This window comes from Neophocaena asiaeorientalis, unplaced genomic scaffold (genome assembly GCF_003031525.2).
Source record: "Neophocaena asiaeorientalis asiaeorientalis breed wild unplaced genomic scaffold, Neophocaena_asiaeorientalis_V1.1 scaffold844, whole genome shotgun sequence".
Classification (NCBI taxonomy): Eukaryota; Metazoa; Chordata; class Mammalia; order Artiodactyla; family Phocoenidae; genus Neophocaena; species Neophocaena asiaeorientalis.
In genome coordinates this window covers 260,743-282,588 of record NW_020175044.1, presented here as the reverse complement: position 1 = coordinate 282,588, position 21,846 = coordinate 260,743, and the positions used below count along the sequence as shown (strand labels likewise).

Here is a 21,846-nt window from a genome sequence, read left to right as displayed (position 1 = left end):
GCAGCAATGAAGATCCCACATACGGTAACTAAGACCTGACGCAAATTAATTAATTAATTAAGAAAAGCACAATGTAGACGATAAATTATTTCATAACTTACAGGAAGTCCATGTAAAATACTTATTCATAGAGCTAAAAGTAAGGTTTAAGATTTAAGTTCTTAAAGGAGTAGCTAGAAGTATTTCAACAAAGAAATTGTGCATGAGTGTTTATTTTTCTCTCTTGAAGGCAGATATTTTTAGTTCCAGAGGGCTTTTGTCATAGGCATTCAAAAAATTCACTGAAATCACTCTTAAATTCTTACCTCTCACCCTCTTACCCTACCCTCTACTTTTTGGAATAGGTTTCAAGTCCTTCTCTACTAAGTTCTTCTAAAGCACACTGAGTATCTCTGTCATTACTAGAAACATTGTGGCACTAGTCCTATAAGATAAGAAATCCTTTTTTCATTAATTTATAGTGGTTATTAATAAAATGAACAAGCCATTTAATTACTCAGGTGACCACTCTGAGCCCAATGTGTATATTTTCTAAGAATAGTTAAGGCTAAATTTTAAATGCGAGTAGCCAGTTAGATGCCATATTATTTTGTGTCCAGTCATGTTTGAGAGGATTGCATTTTGGTTATCATCTTAAAATAGCAATTCTAAATATTTTACCAATTGGAGATGAATGTTTAAAGAAAATTTTAATAGTCTTCTAGAGACAGTTATTCATAGATAGCCATAAATTCTGTTATTTTGAAAGAAAGGCTACCTTTTTATTCTTTTCTTGCAAGTTGAAATTTATTTTTATTAAGTGAGTGGAAAATATCAGGTTATGTTTGTTTTAGTTTAAACATGAATAAATTCACATTTTACTTCACTTATTAAGGATGAACACAGTCAAGATTAGAAAAGTTGTAAGAGTACAAGATTCATTTTAGAATTGCTACGAGAAAAAGAATTGAAAGACATGTACACTACTCCAGCTGGGCATGAAAGAACAGCTGGAAGTACCCATGGAGCTGTTTTTAATGAAAGAGATACAAGTTTCCTGCCCTCTCTGAGGGTTCAGTAACTGGCTCCTTGGTGAATGACTGCTTTGATGAGCCTTGAAAATATAAAATCAGAGATAGGGGTAAATAGTATTGGAAATGATGAACTAAGACCCAGCAAAGCTGCAGGCACTGTACCTCAAGCTACACCAAAAGTTGATTTAAATTACCAGAAAGATTTTGCCAATTATGAATCAAAACCTTAAATATTCTGCTTCATGCAGTTTATCATCAGGAAACCATCACGAACATCCATAAAGATTCAGCCACACAAATGTTCATTACCTGTTAATAATAATAATAATAATACCAAGAAGGGGACAACCTTAAAGTTCAAAAATAGGGGAGAAAGGTAAATTATTGAGAGATTATTTTACTGATTTACTGAATGCTGTGTAGTCATTAAAATGACATTGCAAAAGAATATTTAATGTGTGCAAATATATTCACGACATGTTAAAATAGCACAAAAAGGGAAGTTATAAAATAATACATACATCATGATTTACGTGTGTTTATGAGCTGTTATATGGCTAAGAGGGCACATACCAAAATTTATCTGGTTATCTCTGGCTGTTGCCATTACAGTTTTTAGGGACCACATTTTGGGGTTTTTTGTTGTGTGTGTGTGTGTGTGTGTGGCTTTTTGACTTACATTTTAAAGATTAGTTTACAGTTCTTTCATTTTTTAAATTCATGCATTGAAACAAATTTATTGAATACCTCCTCTGGGCAAGATACTGTTCTAGAGTCAGGCACCATGTTAAATAATGCATGCCTTCCTGAGTACCTCTTCTTTAAAATTTATATTTTAAAAGTCAATGGAGGGTTTCCTTGGTGGCACAGTGGTTAAGAATCAGCCTGCCAATGCAGGGGACACGGATTCAAGCCCTGGTCTGGGAAGATCCCACATGCCTCAGAGCAACGAAGCCCGTGGGCCACAACTACTGAGCCCGTGTGCCACAACTACTGAAGCCTACGCACCTAGAGCCTGTGCTCCACAACAAGAAAAGCCACTGCAATGAGAAGCCTATGCACCGCCCCAAAGAGTAGCCCCCACTCGCCACAACTAGAGAAAGCCCGTGCGTAGCAACGAAGACCCAACGCAGCCAAACATTTAAAAATAAATAAAAAATTTAAAAAGCCAATGGAAAAAAATTTCAAAACTTAAAAGTTGACTTTAAAGGAAAATTAAGCTCATCCGAGTGACCAGTGGTATCTAGAAGCCTGTCTCTAGACAGAGGAAGAATAACAAAGACCTGAACTTCCAACTCCTTCTCTCACCCTTCCTCCTCCTGAGGATGCTTTTAGGCTACCTGCCAGGGAAAGTGAACACAGGGGTGGAGATAAACACCACACTGCAGGTGGGATTATCTCAGAGTTACGGAGGAGGATTTTAAGTCCCTGTTGTTAAGGGATGGATCCTGTTAAAAATAAAATACCTTCAGAGCATTGTAGATTGCAGTAACCTAACCTCATTAATGTAGCAGAGAAAGCACAACAGTACAACTTCTTTACTGCAATTGAGGAAGGAAAGTAAAATGAAGACAGAATCATCAGCATGTAGAAGCATAAAAAGAAGAGCTCCTGTACGTTCAGCAGAATAAAGAGAAGATGGCTGTGAAAGCAACATAGCACAAGCTTACAGCCCCACTGATAGAGTTGCTCTGACTTCCTATTGCCTAAGTGGAAGAGCAGAAAAGAAAAAAAAAGGAAGAAAGGAAACAAATCCAAGTGATGGTTCAAGCTGTGCGACTATTTGTGAAATTATTAGATAATTTGATAATTCTTTTGGCATTTTAATAAAATCTAGCCTTAATATTTAATTTTAATACTTTTGAGTTAATCTTTCCAATCCAGCACTCTCCCTGAGCACCAACTCAGAAACTTTTTTCAAAGCTGTTTCAGCAAATAAACGCTAAAATTAAGGTATATTTAAATTTTTTTGCTTAGACCTAAAACTTCCTTCTTATACCTCTTTTATGGCAGAGCTAGGAATCTGCATAAGCTATTTATGAATTGATGGCTTACTTTAATATTTTAGGACCAGGTGAAATCTCAGTCTGTGCTTTGGCATGTTTGGGCATTTATCAGGATCATGTCACATACTTTTCAGGCATATACTTAAAAATTGATCATCATAAATAAATGTAAAGCACCCTCCTGAGGAAAACATTCATTATGGGCCAGACTTTAAAACTGGAACATGCAACCAGAAGCTACAGGAATTGGTCTGCAATTTAGCACTCACCATGTTTATCAACCATTCAGATAATTTCAGAGCAATTTGGTATGTAAGAGAAATTCTGAAAAAAAAAAACCACAAAGCACCTTTTTACTGTGGTAACACAGAGGTCTCTCCCAAATTTTTATGCAGTTATGTTCAATTGCCATTTGTATTAGTCATTAAAACTCCAAAGGGTATAGTGGGTAAACAAAAAAGAAAATGTCCTGCAAGATGTGATTTTATTCTTTTAAGATATGCTTTCTTGATTTTAGTCTTTCGATCACTGATCCCTTGACTTTAAAAGAAAAAAAGTCAAAAACTGAAAACACTTCTATTACAACCACTTTTATATTTGCTGCTAGATTTTGTAAATAGATCATTCTGATCTAACTTTCAGCAATCTAATTTATGAACGTGGTAATCAGAAGTGAAACTACCGCTTTTATTTCAAATGTGTTCCTAACTCATCCATACTCTAAAGAATCCATGGTACAGTGTATGTCCTCAAAGGGAAAAACAGAAGGGTCTAAATTTGACACCTGTGCTCTTGTACAGCAAATGAAGTTAGGTTAAACTGTGCAGAGCTAACAGCGTCAGTGCCTATTTTCTTAAATGGAACTCTGAATTTTTTTCAGCTGCCTTTCAGCTGTACACTGACGTGTTTGAAGCTCCAAATTAAAAAAAAAGTTAAAACAGGACTGCATCCAAATTAGAGTTTTCCATAGTTTTTAAAGAATGCATATGAAGTAGTTTTTTTAAATAAAGCCTTGTTAAAACCACAGCAAAGTCATTCTGATAGATAATTGGGAGCAACAAGGAAAAAGCTTTACAAGAGTATAGATTTCTTTTAAATTGTTCATTTGAGTGACATAAAGTTACACAACATTCTAAGGTTTTCTTTCATTAATAGGGATGAGGTACTAGGCTAAGTGCATGGGTGATACAAAAACTTAATTTTAATCAATAGTTTCACCTGTCTTCTTAATCCCTTTATTGAAGGTAACAGCAAGCAGTGAGAATGGTCCCTCTTAGAACTGTGAGGACCATAGTCATGTACTTTACTTAATTAAATACCCCACCTCTCACACCTTCTGTTCAAAGAGCTAATTAACAGCTAGAAAGAAAAGACAACAGATGGGAAAGGAGGCATAGACACTCCCAAATTGATGAAATGGCTCTCTTTGTATCCTGGTGGCTCAAATTCACAAATTTTAGCGTGTTTTAGCCATTTGCTAAAGATGCTTCATTCTTGCCATCAGCTGAACATGACTAATTTTTAGAATTGCTGGGTCTGTGAAAGTAAAAGGCAGACAAAATAGTTTAGGACCTGATTTTAAAACTCATTAAAATTCATGAGTTATCCATGGGCTCTCTGGGTTTTGATGGCAAGTTATATTTTGTATTGTGGTGGTGGATGGGAAGCAAGGTTCATGTGTTCCCCAAGAGAATGGTGGTTATTTACATATGTGCCCTGGAGGCAGGAAAGGGGTTTTGGTTTTCCTTGTTGTAGTGGAGGGGGAAACTGTGGAATGGGAGGATGAAATTGAAGGGAACAGGAATTAAGCCCTAAGGACAGGGTCTTTCCTTCTCTTCCAAGAACGTTGGCTGCTCTGGAAGGAAGGGTCAATATCTCCTGTCCAATAATAGCCAAAGGACAAGATAACAGGAGTCAGACTCAGATGGGTAGATGGCCTAACACCTCATAGAAGGAGAATCCAGGAAGGCTAGATTTGCCAAAATGCCAGCCTACAAGCTGCCCCCGGCGACCCCTTCAATTAAGGGTAGAGTGTGTGGCTAAGGTGGGGTCCACAGCGGAAAGACCCACAGAAGAAACTGTTTTTTAAGCTGACACACACAAAATCAGGCTGAGGAGCATCACAATTTCATTATACTAAAGAAAATAGAACTCTGTTGCGATTTTTGTGTATGTTATACCTTCTGTAAATCTAAAACCATAATTTTCTTATATTTCTGTAATTCCCATACCAATAAAATAACCATGGCAGAACAGTCATCTTACATAAATGAAAACAGGATTTAATGAAATGAAATTTTATGAGCTTTGAGAGAAACAATTCTTTGAATTATCTTATTTCGCTTAAATGAAATTAATGTGCTCTTGCTTTCAGTCCTAAATGATCTGTGCTTTATTGTGAATTTCATTTTCTTCTGCAGAGAGATTTATTTTTAAAGAGAGGTGAGATGGAGGAGGAGAGAGGAGTCTGCCTCTTGGGTAGTAGGTGATCTGAGGTTTATGTCTTACAGGCATCTGCCCCGGGGGTGAGGCTCCCTGCAGTTCTGCTGAGGATTCTAAGTCAGGAAGGAGGCCAGAGAGAGAGAAGAGGTGGTCCACTGTGAGACCCCCAAAGTATGCTGAAGGGACATAGCCCTCCAAGGCTATGCCTCCTCTCTTAGACTGGGGGCGTGAGAAGAGGGCAGTGTTGGTATATGGCAACTCCAGTCTGTTCCTGGGATAAAAATGAGCAAATGCGGTCCATAAGGCCTTCAGCCCAAATGAAGAGCTCCTGGCCACTACCATGATTCTCTGGATAAAGTAGACACTTGAAGAGCGGAGGGGAGCCCATGATTCCTCAGTCTCAGAGCCTGAGAAGGGTTCATTGGAAATTCAGTGGGACTGATTTTCTGATCGTGGGACAGCATAGCTCTGTCTGCCCTGTATCTGCACAAGTTTCTTTGGAAGGAGAGGAAGGCATCTTTTCAAGTTCTCTCAGTGTTCCCATGGAGAGTCCATTGTGGAACGACATTGACGGGGGAGATTGTTATAGGCATTTCCAAAGGATATTAAGACTTTTGAGGTCTTGTATTAAGATTGGAGCCGATGGGTGGTGTCAAAGTATACTTCTCAAAAAATTTAAAATGAGACTCTCATAAAAGGAGAAAAAGAACATGTGTTAAAGATTTTTATTAAAATCTCATTAAGTAATGATGGAACCACTAAGACGCTAAAGTTTATTCAGGGATCATTTGAGGAACAGAGCATTTATAGAGACTTTAATAAAATAATATTAGAGTATGATTGCTAGGTAAGATACAAAACTTGTTACCATCCAAAACAGCAATAAGCTATAATTTCTAGAGTTATCTTTTCTACCACATAGAAATAATGTGTATTTCTGCAGGAAACAGATCTACAAGTTAACATGTAACTTCACAGAGACTGCGCCCTTAATTAACATTTTACTAAAAATTAATCCTTGGGTGGACCTGTTAAAACAGTGCCTCAGTATGATTCTTAAAAGGACATGGAGGGCTTCCCTGGTGGCGCAGTGGTTGAGGGTCTGCCTGCCGATGCGGGGGACGCGGGTTCGTGCCCCGGTTCGGGAGGATCCCGCATGCTGCGGAGCGGCTGGGCCCGTGGGCCGTGGCCGCTGGGCCTGCGCGTCTGGAGCCTGTGCTCCGCGGTGGGAGGGGCCACGGCAGTGAGGGGCCCGCGTACCGCAAAAAAAAAAAAAAGGACATGGGGGCTTCGCTGGTGGCACAGTGGTTGAGAGTCCGCCTGCCAATGCAGGGGACACGGGTTCGTGCCCCGGTCTGGGAAGATCCCACATGCCGTGGAGCGGCTAGGCCCGTGAGCCATGGCCGCTGAGCCTGCGCGTCCGGAGGCCCGCGTACCGCAAAAAAAAAAAAAAAAAAGGACATGGAACTAGCCTCTTTGCCTTATTTACAAGTTTTGGATCATTTTTCTGAACAATAGGGAATCTTGTCTAGTACCTCTTGATATTTAACCCTCTTATTCTTTTTCCTTAAACTCATGTTATCCACGTGTGGTTGTGGTTGATTAGCACAGACTATTTGCTTTTATCTTCCTCCCCTGTGCCCCTTTACTCACACACACATATCCCAGCATCACCACAACACACGTGTAATGCCAGGATCCAAAAGAGAAGAGTCAGGTGACTCTGACTGAACACACCAATCGAATTGAATGTACCAATGTGTTGAACTCACTGCTGATATAGAAGGGTGAACTTAACTTTTGAATTATTCTGCAAAATTCAGGAGGTTGTAGGCATGGTCTAGGCTAATTCCTTTACTATGAATATCAAGGGAATAGGCCAAGTTTTTTGTTGTACAGAAAATTCCTTGCAGTAATTATTGCTAGATCCAAGAGGGCTTGCCATACTCACTATCAGATCCCTAGTGGATATATTAAGGGTACCCCCAGGGCATACTTTGCTGGTATCAGCAACCTAGGCGCACACTTTATCTGAGATTCCTGCTTCTGGAATTTGCTGGTGACTGCAGCCTATTCCCTCAGAGATTTTCTTAAGGACCCTTTTCAGCTATCTCTCTTTTCTATCCTGTCTCAAAGCCATCAGCATTCCTTCCCTCTTTTGGCTCACTGCCCACACAAAAGAATGAAACCAAATTCGGTTATAGAAAACTGTGGAACCAAAGAGAATAATTTCTTTATTATGGTGAATTATGCCTTCTGATTCTGTTTAACCCAGATAGAGTCTTTTCATATTTTTATCCTTCTTAGGAAAAAGTGAATTTAGGAATTCTGAGCATTAGTTAAATCATTTAAATCCAAAGCTGCCAGGGAACCTCGAAAATAATAGGGAGCATTTTGATGATTTTTTTCACATTTGCGATAGCTTCTGCAGCGCTTCTTTGCAACTCCTTCAGTGGGTTAAAACCCTTGTTCTCTCCATAATCAGTTTTGGCTTCAACCTTGGATAAGTCCTTGTGTTTTCAGGAACCATGGTTATCTTTTCCCTAAAGAGAGTGATATTTCTTATGAGTTAATTTTAATGCTCTTCCTTATCTAGAAGGCTCACTCATGGCAAGATGAAAAGAATTCTACTGTTTCATTATTTCAAAAACGTATTATCTGGCTTTCTCTGGACTGATTTAGGTATTTACAACCAGAAAATGTGTTTCGAATTCTTTTACTAGTATCTTACCTTCTTCATAGTATTGGTACATCAATCGTATCAAAATTTAATTTGACATTAGTCTTCTTTACTTCCTTATGACAGAAGGCCAGAGTGTCACCTCAGGATGAGTTCTCCCACTACCTGGCAACAGCAAACTGACATCCTGGTTTAGAAAGACACACTTAGCCTAGAGCATTTTTCAGTTACAAGACCATGTTCTATGAAAGGTCAGGTTTGTTTATTTGTTTTGCTGGTTGGTGGATTTATTAAATGTAGCAATGCATATGGTATTCACATTGTTTTTCTAAAGGGAAAAATCCATCCAAAATATAAGATCCCAGTAATGTTTTCGATAGTTCTGCAGTGTCAAGGCAGCAAATGTGTTATCACCCTGTAATTAATTGCACTAGTGCTCTCTCATTCACTTATCAGATTTAAATTAAATTCAATAAACAGTATTGAATACCTCCTACAAGATATAGGTAGTCCTTGCCCCTAAGGAATTTGCAGTTTAAGGGCCATGAAGGAATGTACTCAACCAATAGTAATACTAGCCAGAATGGTGTTATTGATTTAATAAAGATATACCACTCATGGTCATGAAAACATTGACCTCCCCCTGCCTAAATTTTGACTGGGTAGGATGCTAAAGGGACCTTGGACTCAACCATCTCACTTTTAAATAGAAATTTATGTTAGTCTTTATTAATCTATATTTGTTGTAGAAAGTTTAGAATATGTAGAAAAGTGGAAAGAAATCAAACACCCAAAGTCCCTCCACTACAAAGCAGTTATTATTAACTCTTTTGGTATATTTCCTTCCAGTCTCCTTCTCACATATTTTATTTTTTACATACATGAGATAGTATTAAATATGCAATTTTATGCATTGATTATTTTTCCATAAACTGTTCTGACATGATCCTTTCCCAGTGCTATTAAAAACTCTTGGTGGGCTTCCCTGGTGGCGCAGTGGTTGAGAGTCTACAAAACCAAAAAAAAAAAAAAAAAAAAAAAAAAAAAAAAAAAAAAAAAAAAAAACTCTTGGTAAACATTTTTTAAGCTAAATAATGTTCAACTATTGGACCAGTCATAACTTAGACATTCTTCTATTTAGGTTGTTTATACTGTTTCACTATTGGATGGCTTCGGGCTTAAAACTTTCTCAGGATAGAGTCTGAAGTAGGTTTATGGGTCAAAGTACATGAACATTTTTAAGGCTCTTGCAAGATAGTTTTTGAACACCACGCATTTTGTACCTTGCTTTTGCCTTTATCTTCACAGCAGGTTTCATTAGCCTTCCTTACACATACTACAGGCTCTTCTGCCTTTTAATTGGCAAGGAAATCACCAGGAACTGAATATACACTGGAGGGAGGAGATAAGCAGAGTTATCAAAACCAGCTCCCAAGAAGAGTTGGAAACTTAATCTAGCTAAGCTTCTAGTAGTGCCCTCCTCACAAATGTGTTATCTCCTTTTGAAGTTGCATAGACCTTGACTTACACAAGTATAGAAAGTTAATGGTTCCTTACTTACGGAATTGAGTGGAGAAGGCAGAAATTAGATTAGATTCATGCATTTCTAGGAACCACTGAGTCTCCAGTAATTGTTGTTACTAACAATTTCAAGCAACACGGCTTTCTCTAATAGCTGTGAAGGGGTGCGAACAGAATCCTGAGAAACAGTCACTGCTGTTACTGAAGTGCCATCATGAAGGGAGCTAGTTTATTTTGGGCTAGGCTCAAAGGCCTGGCGTCCACTGAGGTCCAGTATGGCCTGAAACATTATATTAAGCCTGAGACTGGAAGACCTGTGGGATCCCCCGAGCTCTATCCTGTGCCCCTGGGAGCCTCTGAATGGAGCGTTGACATAGGCTGGGTGGTCTGAAACTTCCGCAGACTCAGCCCCCTCTTCTGGCCTGAGCCAGAGTCAGGTCACAGCACAGTGGACTCAGGATTGGCCTTGAGGTTACCTAAACAGCATCTCATTCTCAAGCACAGACAAGTGGAATGTGAAATAGAATTTCTGACAGAGGTGCCAACTTTCCAGGGACCTTGGTCTGCTTCCAGGCCTTTGACTTGAAGACTCATAAATGTCCTCACTGCTAAAAGATAAATAAATCCATTTTTAAAACTTTCCTCAGAGCACCTCGTTGACATGGTCCCCATGGATATTTTCTGATTGGTTTTCTAACTCCTCTTCTCCCTCCTCACCTGTGGAAACTAGTTATGTAGTCCAAGTCTAACCAGCACTGACAAGAGCAAGGGTTACCTCACAGACCCACTGGCTACACCTTTCTGTTTTTATATTCCGAACCATACTTGGTTTCTGCTTCCTTAAATAGCACATTTAGAAACTGGTTTAGTTCAGCTGAAGGTCTCTTGAAATCCCTGGATTTTTTCCTGCCATATTTTCAAATAACTAGTCATAAGCTATACTACTTACAAAGCTTGGGTTCCCAGCTAAAGGGTAATATTTGTGTGTTTCCTTGCAATTTTGGATCAGATCACTGTTTTGTTAACCTAGCGGCCCATTGGCTTATGGTCAAGTTCATATTTATTCTTGATTTTGTTATCACAGATTCACTTTTTAGAGAAAGAGGCTTAAACTTGGCCTTCTATTATCTCTGCTGTTTTAAAATCCAAGACGTTGAGGTGTTCTTTGTGTGAGTCCTCCGGTCCTGTGGTATTGCCTTCCAAATTCAGAAAATGTCCTATCAATTGTTATAATCTTAAATACAATCGTTTTCTCAGGCCCCCTAAAGTTATAGAGCATCCCAGCCACCCCCCACCCCGAGCTGAATCAGAGAGTTCACATTTTACGAATAAGATGGTTGAAAAGCCTGCTTGCTCTCATCTTAGCTTTCTTCTCTCAATTCCCACTTCAGATGCCCATCTTTACTTGTCAGTGGGGGTTGGGAGTAGCTTGAATCTCAGACCTTCTGTTTTTTTTCAGCCAAGAGAGTCTTGGCAAACGCAAGGTGGTAGGAGGACGCTGTGGGAGAAGAGGTAGAGGTCAAGCAGTGCTAGATTCTCCATACAGGGTTCATAAATGATTGATCAAATGAGAAAAGAAGCAATTCTGGGAGTTTGGAGATAACAAGGAATAAGATTAAGTAGTCCAGATAAAGGCTTTATTAAAGCAGCCATTTTAATAGATTTTTTAGGCAGAGGACCAAGTCGATCCTTGGAATGAGTGCAAATTTTTTATTGAGCCAGTAGAAACTGATGGTGACATATTGGACATGTACATTGGATTTATGAGTGTAATTCAATGTGAAAACTAGCATGTGAATGCATGGATTGTGTAAGTGTTACGTATAAATTATATTCTTTGATTTATAACTGCAAGCTTTATGTGCAGAACTCATTGCCTTTTTATGATACTGCTTGTTTGGCACGTATTCTTAGCTGTAACTGTGTTTCAAAAGAGCCATTCTATTTCGGATTTTGACAAGGTAGGTTGCTGGTGATCTCTGTAGAGCAATGTTATTTTCCAGTAATATTGGCGACCACAGGCTGAAGTACGAATTTGTATAATGAGTCATGGTAGGAGCTCTCTGTCTCCCTCCGGCCCCCATATTCTTCCCCTGAGTCGTTTGTGCAGAGTGGAGTCTCTGAGCAGTGCTGAGTATCTGCATCTTCCCTTGGACTCTACATGTTTAGAATCAATTTTAAATTAGAAAGAAAATTCTAAACATAAACGTCAATTTTGAATGACTTACAAATTGCTTTTCTCCCCACTTTTTTCACATTGCCTTCTTAACTAACAAAGAAGAATCGCTAAAGGAAGAGGCATATTAGAGGAGCTAGATTCCAATTAAGGTCCCCTGTGACTGCTGTGTAACTAAAATGACTACTTAGCACTCCTAGGAAACAAAGGAAAATCTCAAAGATCAAAGGGAATTGTTGAAGTTAGAGGCATAAAAAAGACCCACATACTTTAAAAACACACACACACACGCACACACACACACAAAAACTCTTCTTGTCTCCTACCCTCATCCCTGTTGGGTTTTTGTTTTTTTGGTTTTTTTTAGTATCAGGAAAAAGTTTCAGCTTATCAGTTGATAGGAAGACATTGTTTTGTGGGGTAGATAACATGGGTTTTGAATTAGACCTGGTTCAGTTTCCTCATCTGTATTTTCCGGGCTGTGTGAACTTGAGCAAGTTACTTAATGGATTACTTGAGGATAGATTGAGGTGATCCATGGAATGCTCAGCTCATAGTAAATGCTTAATACCTTTCGGCTGTCATCAGTGATAATCATCATTATCACTTATCACCACCAGCACCTTCATATCATGGTCATCACAGCCTCCACCGCCACCAGTCACCATCACCATCACCATCACCATCACCATCACCATCACCTCACTCTCCTGGTTTTCCTTCTACCCCTCTGTACCCTCCCCTACTCACAACCCCTTTTGCAGACTCTCTTCCTCTTCCAAACCCTAAATACCGGGATTCCTGAGGTTTACGTCCTCTCTCACTACACATTCTCCCTGGCAGCCTCATCCACAGTGGGGGCTTCCTGTCTCAGCCATTGCTGCTGATTCCCAAATCCATTACTCCAGCCGAGATTGCTCTTCTAAGCTTCAAACATTATATCCATCTGTCCAGTGGACATGTCCCCTTAAATGTCCCAGCAGCACTTCAGACTAAAGCTCAACACAATTTCCCTCCCCTGACCTTGTGCCTTCTCTTGTTTCTTATCTTAAAGAAGACATCACAATTCACCCTGTTACCAAAGCAAGAAAATTGGGTGTCATCCTTGACTCTACACTTTCCCCTTCCTCCACTGTTCAGTCGATGAATGATGTCTATTACACCTTCTAGGCTCTCAGGTTCATGTGGGTAAGGACCATTTTAGAACTGGAAATCTCAATGCCTAGCACAGTACTCAATAACTATTGAATGAATGAATAAAGGAGTGAATGAAAGTCCTGAATATCCCCACTTTCTTCCATTTCCTCTGCCTCTTCTGTAGTATAGGCCACCGTCTGTTCTTAACAACTTAATTCATAATTTAGAAATCCCATAGTTGAAATACCCTAACTGATCTCCCTGCTTCTAGGCTTGCAGTCCTCACCCCCAGCACCGCTGCAGCTCATTTTCCACACTGCACAGAGAGATTTTCACGAAACCCAAGAATCTGATCGTCATCATGCCTCTTCCCGGCTGAAAGCACTGCGATGACTCTCACTAATTATCCTGATTTGATGTCCTGGCTTACAGCTGTTATCCCGGCGCAATTGTCAATCTCATACATGTCCTGAATTGGGCGATAATGATATGATCACCCTATACCTAATCTGTCGTCTGCTTACGTTTCCAGCCTACTTGCTCCTCATTCTTTCCTTACCCCTACATGCTATCTAGTCTTATTAATTAAACTTAAAGCTTTTCGTATTTGTTGTGTTCTCACATGCTCTTCCTTCTGCCTAGAAATTCCCTTCTCTCTTTGCCTCACAGATTCCTACCATCTGGGTCTCAGGCTAAGCCTTCCTTTACAGAAGAGTCTTCTCTGACCCCCAGGGTTATGTCAGGTACTCCTTCCTTCATGTTCCCATAGCATCTTGCATCCTAGCTCTTACCTCACTGTTTTCACTACCCGTTAACTTCTGTGGGCTCCCCACTAGCGTCTAAGTTCTCTCAGGTCAATGACCACATATGTTCGCTGCACAGTTGAATCCTGGTGCCTAACCCAGACTCCTTGACAGAGATGACATCAGCAAACGTGTAGTGAATGACTGAAGTAAAAATCACATGCTATTAGAATGATCAAAGTACACGTGTGGAAAAATCTTCCACAATAAATCTTCTGGGAATATGTCTAATTTTTGACTGTAAACAGTACATTGTCTTCTTGCCTCTGTTCATCGTGTTTGTGATAATGGTGGAAATGATTCTGTGTTCCTTTGATTAAAAGTTCATCCTAGGACAGGATTTGGAGTTGGTACGCACTGTCAATTCCAGGAACTCTTGCAGGTGATAATGTTGCAAAACAAAGCAAAGAACAGCTGTTTTCTAGCCTTTTCAAGCAGTTGAAGCTACTTTTATTTCAACTATGTATGGCAGATGGTTTTAAAGTTATTAGTTTTGAAGTTAAAATTAAATTTGCTCTCATTATTCTAATGTATCCTAGATTGCTTAAGTTCTAAATTCTATTCTCGCACTAATGAAAACAAACATAAAATGTCTTATACTTCCGATATAATTATTTGTATTGTATTATTTGAAAACTTGAAATTGTGTGCTTTTAGATGGTAAATTTTACACTGTTACTTGATCTACCAGAGAATGCAAACATTTTGTTTCACATGCATTGACTAGAAAGGAGTTCTGGACCTATCTAGGGGTCTGTGTACATCATTCTATTAAGTGAAAAGGAAGGTTAATGGCTTTTATTCCAAACAGAAATAGCTTTAGTGTTTTTATTACAAAAACAATACACAGGGCTTCCCTGGTGGCGCAGTGGTTGAGAGTCCGCCTGCCGATGCAGGGGACGTGGGTTCGTGCCCTGGTCCGGGAAGATCCCACATGCCGTGGAGCGGCTAAGACCGTGAGCCATGGCCACTGAGCCTGCGCATCTGGAGCCTGTGCTCTGCAACAGGAGAGGCCACAACAGTGAGAGGCCCGCGTACCGCAAACAAACAAACAAAATAAACCCAAAACAATACACATTCATGGCCAAAAAAATCAGGAAAGATAAAGAAGAAAATGAAAATCATTTGTATTCCCACATTTAGGTTACTGTGTTAAACATTTTAGGGTATATATTTCTCGTCTTTTTTTCTGCATGTGTAGTCATATCAATACAGTTTTTTAAATGGAAATGGTATCATTCCACACATATGGCTTTAAAATGTGTTTTTCCACTTGACAAGTTTGGGACTTTCCGGGAGAAAAAAAATGGGTAAAGAGCATGTTAGGAAGTTTTGCTTTCTAGTGTGTTGAGTGGTGTAATTTCCCCTTCACCATCCCCATTAAGAAAACTTAAATAAATCTGTATTACTTTTTGAATCAGTCAGGGTGCATTCGAAGGAAGCAGAAGCCATGCTAGCTGTTTTAAGCAGAATAAGATTTGATTTTTTTTTAAATAGGTGTTTATAGGGCTTCTCTGGTGGCGCAGGGGTTGAGAGTCGGCCTGCCGATGCAGGGGACACAGGTTCCTGCCCCGGTCCAGGAAGATGCCACATGCCGCAGAGCGGCTGGGCCCGTGAGCCATGGCCGCTGGGCCTGCATGTCCGGAGCCTGTGCTCCGCAACGGGAGAGGCCACAGCAGTGAGAGGCCCACGTACCGCAAAAAAAAAAAAAGGTGTTTATAATATTGTTGGGAGGTCTAGAAGAGGGTGCCCTAGGCTGATCCTCCAGAAATAAACCTAAACTGCACTTGGACTGCCAGGGTGGCTGCCCCTTCCTCATGATCAGGGAGATGGGGACTCAGAAAGCAGCCCTGGAATGGCTGCTCCATAGACACACCACCCCAGCTGACGTACGGGGACAGACTTGTCACTGCCACTGCTATTGGCCCTAGAGCCACACAGCATCTGCTTAATTCACACTGCCAAAAACGGATGCTTGTATCCCTGTCTTGCTTCTCTACCTTTAGCTAAAAGACAAGCTAAAGTCTCCATGACTCTGCACACCATCAGAAATCAGATGCCGTCTGCTCACTTCTGCCTCTAAAATTTCAGACTGCATCCAGTTGGCAGAACCTAAATCAGATCTGAAACCCTAGTTCAGGGGAGTCTAGGAAATGTAGTTTAGAGCTGTCTAGTCTCTGCAGTATAGGGCAGCCCAATCCCATCAGTCAGGAGGCTGGAGTGGACATTGAATACTGCCATATTCACCACACATCAAGGCTTTGGGTGTTGGGTTTTTGTCCCTTTTGGATGCATCACTATACAGAGAAGAACTTAACAGCAACATAAAGAGGGAGAGCTTATCAGAAGTGGTGACATATACCACTACAATTTATTTACTCCATCCCTATTGCTCTTTATTCATTTTCTGTTGGTTGGGTTTTTTTCCCATATAAACAGTGTCTTGATAAACTGCTCTTAGCAGAGTCACTAATAGCCTCCATGCTCCTAAACCCAATGGGCAATTCTCTGGCCCCATTTTATTTGACCTGTCAGGACTTTTGACACAGCTATGCATTCTCTCCTTAAAACTCTTCCTTCACTTGGTTTCAGAACCTCCTGCTCTCCTGATGTTCTTTCTAGCTCACCTGCTCAATCTGCATCTCCCTGCTGGTTCCTTCTCATCTCTCTAGCTCTTAATGTTGCGTGCCCAGGATCCAGTCTCCCTCCTCTGTGTACTCCCTGGCTCATCTCATCCAGCCTTATGGCTTTAAATACCCTGAAGTCCACACCCGTGTATCCTACAGCTGCCGATTAACATGTACTTTTTTTTTATTTTTTGAGGTACGCGGGCCTCTCACTGCCGCGGCCTCTCCCGTTGCGGAGCACAGGCTCCGGACGCGCAGACTCAGCGGCCATGGCTCACGGGCCTAGCCGCTCCGCGGCATGTGGGATCTTCCCGGACCAGGGCACGAACCCACGTCCCCTGCATCGGCAGGCAGACTCTCAACCACTGCGCCACCAGGGAAGCCCTAACATGTACTTTTGATGCTTTAAAAACATCTCAAACCTAACATTTCCAAAATCGAACTTCTGCTTTTTCCCGCTACATATATTCCACTCACTTCTCCATTTCAGTTTGTGGAACCTCCATCTTTCAGGTTGCTTACAACAAAATCCTGAGTGTCATCCCTTACTTCTCTCTCACATTCACATTCAATCCATCAGCAAATCCTGTTGACTCTGCCTCCAAAAATATCCACAGTCCAACACTTTTCTCCGTCCCCACTTGCTCCCTGCTGGTCCAAGCCACCATTATTTCTCTCTTGGACTTTTGCCCCAGCTCTTCAGTGGTCTCTGTGCCCTCCCTAGAGTCTAAAAGTTAGAACATGTCACCCTTCTGCTCAAAGCACGCCAGTGAAATTCTACCTCACTCAGGATAGAAGTCACAGAGTTTTTACAACAACCCAGAAGGCTCCTTGTGATACTACCACCCACAGTGCCACCATCTTTCTGATTTCCTTTCCTGTCATTCTCATCCTTGATCACCTTGCTCCAGTCTCACTGATGATCTTAAGCATCTCTGTCGCTAAAGGACTCGGCAATTGCTGGCCCCTCTGCTTGGAATGCTCTTCCTCCAGATATCCACAAGAGTCTCTCATCGCCCTCAGACGTTGTTCAGCCATCACCTGCTCAGTAAGGCCTTTCCTGGTCTCTGTATTTAAAGTTACAAATGGACCTCTCCTCCAGCCTTCCGAACCCTCCTTCTCTGTTTTATCTTTCTCCATCGCACCTACGGCCTTCTAATTAATTATATAACTTCTTTTTTCTATTGCCTGCCCTGCCCCCCATGAAAAAATTGATTTTTGAATATATTTTTTATTATCGAATCGGTGCATGGAACAGTATCTGGGCACATTGGTAGTCATTCATCAAGTGTTTGTTGAATGAATATATTTCTTTATACATGTGTCATTGTGCGCTTGTCTAATTATTTACTGGGGATTAATTCCTAGGGTCAAAGATATGCACAAAATTGCCCGGGAAGGTTTTAACAATTTGTTCTCCCAACAAGGGTCAATGAAATGTCTTTTGCCTGACACCCTCACCAACATCATACCCTAGTCACGCTATCTGTTCCATTCCTTGAACTCACCGTGTTCATCCCCACTTGATGCATTTGCCCTGACTCCTTCCTGCTCCCAGAATGCTCTCCTGCCACATTTTGACTTGATGTCACTCTTCTTCTTATTCAGGTCTCACTTGAACTGTCATCTCCTTGCTTGGAGAGGCCTCCTCTGGCCATCAGCTGTAGAGTAACTTCCCAGTCACTCCATTTCACATCACCCTACTTTACTTTCATTACAGCATATTTCACTACCAGATATCTTCTTATGTGTATGTTGTTTATTTGTTTGTCTGTGTTTTCCTGCTCTAGAATGTAAGCTCCATGAGAACAAGAGCTTCCTAAGTCTTTTGCAACGCTATCTCCATAAATGTGTGTTTGATAATGGAATAGACCCTGGGTATTGTAATTTTCTCGTTGTGACGATCTGCTGGGTGGGAAGTGGATTTAACATGAATTATTTGCCTAGATTGGTGAAGCTGAGCACCTTTTCAAGTATGAAAGCTTTCTTTTGAATAACAAATGCTAAGATAACCTAGAAGTTGAAATATTCAGTTAGCATATTTGTTTTAGATATGCTATATCAGATTTCTTATGTTTCTGAGAAGTTGCATGATTTCTTAAGTTTCTGAAGCCTCCTTTCTCATTTATGTCAACATTTGTATCCATAAAGTAGGATTCCTTCTGCAGATTGCACTCACGTACTGTTGTTTTCTTTGTGTCTCCACAGCTTTTGGAAAGAACCAACAGTGTTTTTGAAGAGTCAGAGGCTGGTGCTACCAAGAGTCCACTCCACTTAGCTGTAAGTGAGATGCTGTGGGCAGCTTCCCCCGTCACAAAAAGAACCTAAGTGTTCCTAAAACTAGGCTGCTCTTAAAAGGAAAGCATAGCACTGCATAATAACTTATAATGGAAACAGTACATGGGTGAAGGCTGAGGCTGCGGTGAGAAAGCATGTCTCAAATTCCAATCCCAGCTTCTCACTGGTGACCTCAGACACATGGCTTACCCTGGCTGAGCCTCGATTTCCCCATCTGTGAAGTGAGGATACAGGAAAAGAGACAACGTGCATGAAGCCATATCACAGTGCCCTTAAGAATAATGATTGTTATAAATTTTAAGTCTCTAAATTATTATTATCTAGTAGTTAAATCAGTAAACTGAGGAAATGTTTTATTTTGGTTTTAGAGATTTAAGTATAGACAGCAAGTACTGAACTTAACAGATAATCGAATGCCACAATTAAAAACTTGAGATATTTAAATACAGACTTGGGAGAGCAAGATGAAAATATGCATAATTGCAACTCTGCTGCTTCTGCCTGGGCTTGGAATCGGGGTCTCAGAGGAGGTATCAGGGGCTGATTCTTGTACTGGGTGAGATCTGGGAGGGAGGGGAGCAGGAATTTTTCTGCCACCAGTAAAGCTTCCTTTCCACATCCCAGTCATTGAAGAGAAATGCAGTAGCTCAGAGTGAGGATCCCCAAACTCTCTCTGAGGGTGACTGAGCTGGGAAGCTCACTACCGCTGTAAGTCAGTTAAGGTCTTGCTAACCGTCGATCAGCAGCAGCTGTTCCCTAGGGACCTCTCAGACTGGCAACAGCCAGCTCACCTACGCAGGGCTCTGCTGAGCTGTGAGGCCTCGGTCCAGGGCCATCAAGAAGGTGTTTGGATGCACCCAGAGACTGGATGTTGGGAAGAGTAGGATGCTGGGTCTCTGTGTTTAATGGTTATGACATTTCATGCACACATAAGCACTTATTCAGTTTCCTTCTGATGAAAAATTGAGGTGGAGAATTTGGAGAGCAGAGAGAAGTGTTTTACTGATGGCCTACTTAAGCAGTCAGGCAAGGTAAGAAGGGATGAGGCCATCCCACAAGGATTGGGATGAACCGATCACACTCATGGAGCCCTCGCTTCTTTGCCAGTCTCCCCACACACTCACCAGCACACCTGATAATATCCCACTCACCACCCTCTGCCACATCTACCAACGCAGCGACTGTACACACGGACACACGCACACACTGAGTCCAGTGAAATCAGGCTAAAATGTCCATTCGTCTTTCTTCCAGACATGGGCTTAGAGTAGAAAAGGTGGATGGAGGGTGGGATATTTACATGTATAAAATTTCATACCAGTTGGCTCTTAGTACAGGTTGCTCTAAAGGTTGACCCTAGAATCTCTGCCCAGACATCTGCTGTGCCTGGGGAAGTTACCCCAAAGCTGGGAGAGACCTATTGGAAAGGTTATCTCAGGTAGAATTCTCATGCCCTATGAAGGTGGGGTTGATTGCATTGCTAAGCCTAATGGTAATATGAGAAGAGACTTTCCTAGCTTCCAAAAAATTCTATCATCTCTCATTCTTTTTTTTTTTTTCTTTCAAAAATTATTGTTGAGTGCTTACTGGGTGCCAGGTGCTCTGCTAAGTGTTGTGGGTTCCCAGTCCTGTAAAGACAGGGTGGTACAATATCATTGGAGAGAGTTGGGCTTTGGTAGTTCTACACCTAGGGGATCCTAGCCACCAGTCTTCTCATTAGCAACTCGCCTGGACATGGTTTTCCCATCTGTAAATTCAAAGGAGTGAGTCAGTTAAGGATCCCCAAACCCTTTCCAATTTGTTAATTTATTTAATTGTTTTTTTGTATGATCTTGGCCAAGTACCTAACCTCTTGTGTCTCAGTTTTCCCACTCATAATACGGGGAGAATAGCAGTACCTCTGTCATAGGGCCACTGGGGGGATGACCTGGGTTAATGCACGTAAAGCAGTTAGAACAGCACCTGGCACTATCATCCTCGCTATTAGTCACATCACTATCATTCTTTCCTTTGACATATACTGACTGTGTGTGTACCAAACACTGTTTCGGGAGCTGGAGAGATGGCAACAAACAAAACCCAGCCACTGTCCTTGTAGAGTGTGCAGTCCAGGAGAGACAATAGACAAGTAAATATACAATGTGGCAGGTGGTCAGAAGTGCTGCAAATGGGAGCAGTGAGACAGAGAGCATCGAGGTGGCGGACTGGGCGCTGTTTCCCACAACATAGCACCTCACGTTTGACTGGGGATGCGACGAGCTAACCATTTGGTCTCGGACAGAAGAATGCTCTGGGCAGAAGTGCAGGGTCCCCAGGGTGAGAGCACACTTGGCATGTTCCCAGAACAGCAAGGCCACCATGGCTGGAGCACAGTGATGCAGGGAGGGTGGTAGGGGTCCGAGTGTTGTAGAGGTGGCAGGGAGGCGGGGGAGGGCCACAGACTCCAGGGGGATCTTTGACTTCTTCAGTGAGCAAAAGAGGAAACCGTTTGGAGGGTTTTGAGGAGACAGATGATGTGATACGACTTTTATCTTAGAAGGATTCCCTTTAACGTCTGCATTGAGTTTAAATTGTCAGGGAACAAAGCAGAAACTAGACAACCAGGCAAGCGATGATGGTGATAACTTTGACCAGGGTGATAGCCGTGGGTCAATTCTAAAACTATTTTATGTTTTCCCTCTAAAAGCTAATACGTTTTAAAGAAATTATTATTTGCTCCAAGAACCCCGCAAGTATGCCCATCGCCCTCCCCAGGGCCCCCTGTAGCAATTAACTTGATTAAAACCCAAGGCACATTATTTCTTCCATGGAAGATTCTACAGTGAAAGAGAACCAGATGCCCCCAAACCTTGACTACCCCAAGAAACCTGACCGGACTTGAGTTACTATTTCCTGGTTGAATGAGTCAAGTCTCCAGGGTTATCTGCCCAGTAAATTTCATAAGCATTTCATCCACTTGAAAAAAATTAAATCAAGAAACACGGCTATGCAAATGAAAGGCTCCAGCTGTCGAGATTTCCAGATGGACCCATTGTTTCATGGATTCTGTTGAGATCCCAAATTCTTTCTCCTTGCTGCCCTCAGTTCCAATCTAAAAAGTTCAAAGAAATTAATTATGTTTAAGAAGTATTTAAGTTACTTAA

The 21,846-nt window shown here is 41.2% G+C and overlaps 1 protein-coding gene across 2 annotated transcripts in view; it reads left to right on the top strand.

Moving 5' to 3' along the window:
* The window catches only part of ANKRD44 (ankyrin repeat domain 44), a 307,899-nt gene that overhangs the window by 254,736 nt on the left and 31,317 nt on the right, over nt 1-21,846 (top strand). For both annotated transcript variants that reach the window (XM_024763443.1, XM_024763444.1), the window contains one exon: nt 18,614-18,685. In XM_024763443.1, the coding sequence (XP_024619211.1) occupies nt 18,614-18,685 (72 nt within the window). The remainder of the gene's footprint in view (nt 1-18,613; nt 18,686-21,846) is intronic.